Source organism: Rousettus aegyptiacus, unplaced genomic scaffold (genome assembly GCF_014176215.1).
Source record: "Rousettus aegyptiacus isolate mRouAeg1 unplaced genomic scaffold, mRouAeg1.p scaffold_m13_p_4, whole genome shotgun sequence".
Classification (NCBI taxonomy): Eukaryota; Metazoa; Chordata; class Mammalia; order Chiroptera; family Pteropodidae; genus Rousettus; species Rousettus aegyptiacus.
In genome coordinates, this window is record NW_023416307.1 from 114,766,371 (window position 1) to 114,772,370 (window position 6,000).

The 6,000-nt window shown below is 52.3% G+C and overlaps 1 protein-coding gene across 3 annotated transcripts in view; it reads right to left on the bottom strand.

Moving 5' to 3' along the window:
• The window catches only part of CACNA2D3 (calcium voltage-gated channel auxiliary subunit alpha2delta 3), a 790,850-nt gene extending 786,949 nt beyond the window's left edge, over window positions 1–3,901 (bottom strand). For 2 of the 3 annotated variants that reach the window (XM_036219351.1, XM_016156350.2), the window contains exons 1-2: window positions 1,961–2,082; window positions 1,196–1,277 (exon numbers count right to left, since the gene is read on the bottom strand). In XM_036219351.1, coding sequence (XP_036075244.1) covers window positions 1,196–1,277; window positions 1,961–2,082 — 204 coding nt within the window. Of the gene's footprint in view, window positions 1–1,195; window positions 1,278–1,960; window positions 2,083–3,746 lie in introns of those variants that run through there. The other variant, XM_036219353.1, reaches the window with a different exon arrangement.
• Window positions 3,902–6,000: the final 2,099 nt, after the last annotated feature.

Below are 6,000 nucleotides of genomic sequence, written 5' to 3' on the forward strand. Positions count from 1 at the left end.
AACAATGAAGTTAAGCAAACAATCTTTGCACAGTTTCAAAGAATACGGCTACTGGTAATTTTAAACCAGAATAATTTCTGTCATTCTGTTGTAAGCTGATGTTTCATTACGATATTTAAATTTCATGTGACAAACTGTTTCATATAATGTCCCCAAAAATGCTACTCTCTGAAGTGGAATGCCATAAATAAAATACGTACTTGGTTACCAGGCAGCATGCATAACACATATGTTACATTGGCCCAAAAAGCACATTTAAAAATGCTTAAAAGTTAACTTAACAATTTAAGCTGTTTGTACCCATTTTCAGAGAATTATCCCCTAAAGGCCAATTTTATTTTCTATCTTTGAGAAAATACCTAAAGTCATCCTGTTGATTTGTCAAAGTGAAATTCTTTTAACCCCTCAAATCTCTCCTCCGCTGCCATTTTTCTCTTTTTTTTCTTGAAGGGGAGGGCAAAGGACCATATATCTCACAATGTAATTTTAAGCATAATGCTGCCTGTTTGAATTAAAATTGATGCTGCTTCTGATAAAAGCCTAATAATCAATTCTCCATTCTCATTACTCTCCAGAATAATATGGACAAAGACCAATTTCTTAAGTTTGTGGACGACTCTCATAGGTTATTACCCGGCAGTGCAGCTGAGTGGAAAGATAACCATATTCATTCTTCTTATCTGTAATGATGTAATGCATCCCAGGCCTGGGTCTAGATGATTGTGGAATAATGGGATTGTACAACTGCAGGGATGACAAACAATAGTGCAGCATCTTTCTGTGATACACTGAACCCCAGCCTCACACGAAGGCAAGGTGAAAGACACTGTAAAATGGGCACTGATTCTGCCCCTTGAATGAAGTTTGCATTTTTTGGCCAGAGGAGCATCTGTTCTCACACTGAAACAGCAATACCGTCACTGAGAGGAGAGCCGTGCAGAAACAGTTTCCTAGCCCCAGCCAGGACAGTGCCAGTGAGTATCCTGCTTTTCTTTGTGTTTAGAATCAAGTGTCATCTAAAAATAACCGGTTGGTAGGGAGAAGTCACTGCACAGTACATTGCCAAGAAACCGTGGGATCAGAGACACCTCTGATAACTGAAGCTGCTTAGGGTTCACGTTTGTTTGGAAAACTAAATCTGCCTCCATTTTCTGTGCTGGAAAAATCCTGCTTCCTGCCACCACAGAAATCTTACCTTTTGCAGAAGCTGGGAGCCGGAGTATTTAGCAGCAATGGATTTTATCTCCCCACCAAAAGCCGAGGCCCAGAGCTTCACCCTATCGGGAGAAAGGGCACGGAAGCGAATGTAACATCAGTGTTACAGTCAACACGCACGCAACTCGCATACATGCTTGTGTCTGAAGGAGCCTGGCGATATAACATTGGATTTAGGGGAGGAGAAAAAAATGAAAGAAAGAAAGAAAAAGCGCCTTGGTAAGAACTGCCAGCACCAAACTGCAGAGCGCAGCGCGGGAGGGGGCCCGACGGTGGTCACTTAGTTCAGGATGCACAAAGTCTCCCAGGCTCCCTAATAAGATCGCTGGGTTTTATTTTAATAATTGCCTAAGAACTTACTCCCCCCAAATGGGTATTACCTGGCAAATACTAGTCGGAAGAAATTCACCCATCCCCCTCCCCCCAAAAAGAAGTAAGATAGCAAACGGGAGGGTAAATAAACGGCCCATGGAAGTTGGATTCAGTAAACAGGCTTCAAAGTTGGTGCTATCACTTGAGGTGAGCCTCTCCAGGTCTCACTCGCCAACCCGAGGGAGGGGGCTAGAAGATACCACCCCAGCCTCGCCTCGCCTCCCCACTCCGCTCGGGGAAGGCAGGTGCGAGAGGCGAGGCCGACGCCCGCGGCAGGTCCTGCCCAACCGCACCTGCAGGCGCCCAAACTTGGGCACAGTGGGTCGCGGGCGGCCGGGTCCCCTCCCTGGGCGGCGCAGAAGCCGACACTTACACGGAGAGCGGAATCTGCTGCTCCGAGCGCACCACGACCCCCAGCGCGGCGTAGAGAAGCGCGGTGGCGAGGAGCGCCGAGGCCCCCCGGGACGCGCGGCGCAGCGAGCCCGGCCCGGCCATGCTGGGCTCCCTCCGACGCGCCGGCGGCAGCGACAAGAGAGGCCGCGGGGAGCTGCACAGAGCGGACGGTGGGCGAGCGCGCTGGGCTGCCTGCTCCGCGCCGCCCCGCCTGCCTCTCGCGCGCCGGGCTCACTTGGGGAGCAGAAAAAGGAGCGAGTGGGGTGGGGGGAAGAGGGCGGAGAGGAGGGAGGGAAGAGAGGTGGAGAGGGAGGAAGGAGGGGGAGGAGGGAGGAAGAAGCGCTTCTCGCAGCGGCGGCCGCCCGGCCCCGCCTCGGCGGCCCCCGGGAGTCCGGCGGGCCGCGGCGGGAGGGCGGGAGGCGCCGCGCGGGCGGGGACTCGCAAACTCCAGTGTCCTTGGCCGCAGCGGAGCGCGCCCTGCCCCGCCCGGCCCACTGCGGCCACCGAGTTCTTTACAACTCCGCAGTCCGCCACCGCGGGCGCGACTCTCAGGCTAGCCCTGGACCGTCCTTCGGCACAGGCGACCCGAGCCGGGGGTGGGGGTGGGGCGGCAGGAGGGAGGCCGAGGGCTGGGCGCGGCGCCCCGCACTTTCCCCGCGGCAGTTCCGGGCTGGCGCCGCGCGCCCAGCCTGGGTCAGGGGCGGCAGGGTCAGGTGCTGCCGAAGCCTAGAGGTGACGCGACCCCCTCCCCCGCCTCGCAATTTTCCAAAGGGAAGAGAGGGTGAAGAGGCAAAAGTCAGGAAGAAGCCGGGGCTCGCGGCGCCGGCGGCGGCCGGGGTCTCACGCAGGCGGAGTGGGATGGGGATGGGACCGGGGCTCAGCGTGTTTGGCGAGGACACCGCAGCGTGGCCGTCCGTGGCGGCTTCCCCGGCCGCTGCGCTTCACTGGGGAAGGCGGGGAGGGCGGCGCTGCCGCCGCGGCGCGAGCGCACAAACGCGGGGCTCCTGGCGTCCGCCCGCAGCGGGGCCGCCCTCGCGCGCCCGGGCCCGGGCGAGGGCTTCGGAGCAGCTCGCGCCCTGACCGGCTGCGGCCCGGTGTCCGCGCAACTGCGGCGAGTGGCGGTGGCCGGGATATCGGGGCTGCACAGGGAAGCAAATGCAGCGCCAACTCCTTCCCGACTGGCGGACTCCCCTGGTTTCGGAAATAAAAGATTCCTCTGAGACCCGGGGTTTACCCGCTCCTCAGTCAGACCCCAGCCACCCGCGGAGGCGCATTCGCGCGGTCGGCAGAGGAAGGGACACAGTGAAAGGAGTGGGGGAGGAGGGGAACCCTTGGACACTCTGAGAACTAGACGTCCCCCGCGGCCTTGCTCGCCGCCGCCCCTCCCCGGGACCCGGCTTCCCAGCCGCCGGCCCGCGAGTGAGGCCTGGGGTGTGACTGGGAACTTTGCGGAGCCCTCGCGCCGACTCGCTGTGGAGACCGACGCTAGCGAGGCTGAGTCATTCTCGACCTGCCCAGCGCAACTCAGTGACCCGGGTGAGCCGCGCACTCCTGACGTCGCGGGGTCTCCCAGGGCGGCCGCCGCCTGGGTGCGCCTTTTTGGCGTGCCTCCGCATCCAGGGTTTGCGATCTTCCCTGCCCTCGCCTTCCGCCTCAGCACCCTTAGTTTTCAGGGAAGGGAGTAAGGTGGCTCCGGCTTCTGCGGGGTGGTGACGGGCGAGGATACAGGCCAGCTCTCGTGCCCAGCAATCCCTGGAAAAAGTTACCTCAGCAGAGCTGGACTTGATCTCAGAGTTGGCAGTGCGGGAGGAAGGGCCGCCAAGGGGTCATTGGTGCTTTTTCCGAGTGCGGGGAAACCTCAGGCTTCTGTGGGCTGGTCGCGCTCCCACCCCGGGGCGCAGCGCAGGAAACAGGCCCCACTATGGAAGCGCCAGGTGCATCCCGCCCACGGGCAGTGTCTACAATCTCCACGGATGACTAACCGGTTATAATGAATTCTCTGCTTCTGTGCACACCTCCCGTCTATGGACGAATGCTAGCAGTTCCAAACTGAGCCAAGCGTGGCCCGACCCCGGGGCAAGTGGTCGGGATGGCTTTGCCGCTCATAATGGGGGCTGGGAGAAAATTAATTTCCCTATCAGAACCCAGGAGACTTTTTTCTAAATGAGTGAACGACTGAATGAAAACGTAGTAGCCCTTATAAGGTTTCCATCCGTTACCTATATGGTATCTATATGATAACAGCACGTCATGCAGTCCCCTCATTCATCCAGTGCATAATTGCCAAGCATCTTTGTACTAGGAATGTAAGATACGCTGGAGATCCAGTGGGGAACAAATCAGACACCTACCTGCCTTCACAGAGTTAATACACTAATGAGGGAGACGAGATTTGCTCCAAAAGCCATAATGAGAAACGTATATAAACTTTGATAAGGGGTCAACTATAGTGTGTACAACATAAAGGTATCTACCATCCATCCTATTGTTATCCCTATTAACTGATCAGAAAATTGAGGCACAACAAAAGAATACCGCTTAATCATATTTAACCATCATTTGACTGCTGGACTATAGTGAGAGCCACTTGAGCACCAAGGTCATGAGGACGTTCTATGATAAAATCATTATGTTCTGTCAGCGTGACACAGGTGAACTTCACAGGTATTTCTGGGCAACTAGAGAGTAACCAGGACAGGAGTCCTGACACAGAGCATCAGAGTCCCAGGATGCATCTTAAGCAGTTATAACTTGCAGACTATCTTAAACAGAGCATTATACACAATACATTTAAGACAGATCCCACTAAACATTTCCTATTCTCTCAAGAATAAAAATATTTAAGCTATCCGAATAATTAATAAATTCGGATGTCAAGTATGACAAAAATTTGGGGTTTGTGCAGCCACATCAGGAGAGGGGACCTGGAGCACCTTTCAGTATGCCAAGTGCGACACCAAGCATTGGGTCTTACTTGCCATTTTACTTGCTGTTTTCACCCAAAAGCCTATATTTCAATACCCAACTCTCAGCTGAAGCACTGAATTCAGCTAAATAATTGAATCCAGCCAAACGAACCTGCAAATTCTGCCCTATAGGCTGAGGATGTTGTATTTGTCCTGTAACGATAAGGGGCTGCATGAGGGGTCTGAACAGAAAGGAAACATGAAACACAGGTGAATGTTTTAGAAATGTTCACCAGGTCCGAGTTTATGGAATGGATTACAGAGGAGACCCTAGAGCAGCAGTTCTCAAAGCAGGAAAGGGCACTAAGCAGTTGAGAATTTTTCTCTTCATCACAATGGCTTAAACTCCTACTGGCATTTAGTGAATGGAGACAGGACAGCCCCACACAAGGAAGAATTGTCCTGTGTCCCACAGGACTTTCAAATGTCCCACTGGACATTCAAGCAGGAGAAAAACCTGCTTATAATCATCTGAATCTAGAACTTAAACCTATTTAATATATAAATACAAAGGAGTGTTTGCATGGTTTTAATAAGCACTTAATTTCCCAGGAATGCAACCACTGTGTAAATAAAGGGAAGGTTGTCTTCCATTTTGTTCAAAACCTTACCAAGAGGGTTGTTTGTTTCACTGTTTTGGAAAATCACTTCTCCAATGGCAACTGTGCTTTCGGGTCCTGAATCACCAATAGAGTACGTCAGTATGCATTTGGGATGTGGCATCAAGTTAGTGTGCATATAGGCACAAGCATCTAACAACTTCATTACATTTTGCTGTGTAATCTTGTATGAGCATTTCACATAGTGAAATACCTCTTATTAAAAATTTTATTTTATATTTTGATATTACCAGATAAAGCATCGTATTGATTATTTTTTAAATTCTGATTTTTGAGTAGGTTATATTGTATTAGAATTTCATATCAGGGTGGTAAAGGGGGTATTGGGTCAAGCTGGTAAAGATCTACTACTCTAGATCAGAAAAAGACAACAGCTAAAAGGCTGTTGCTGGTAGGGATACAAAATGATTTACCCCAGAGAAACAAAATGACAA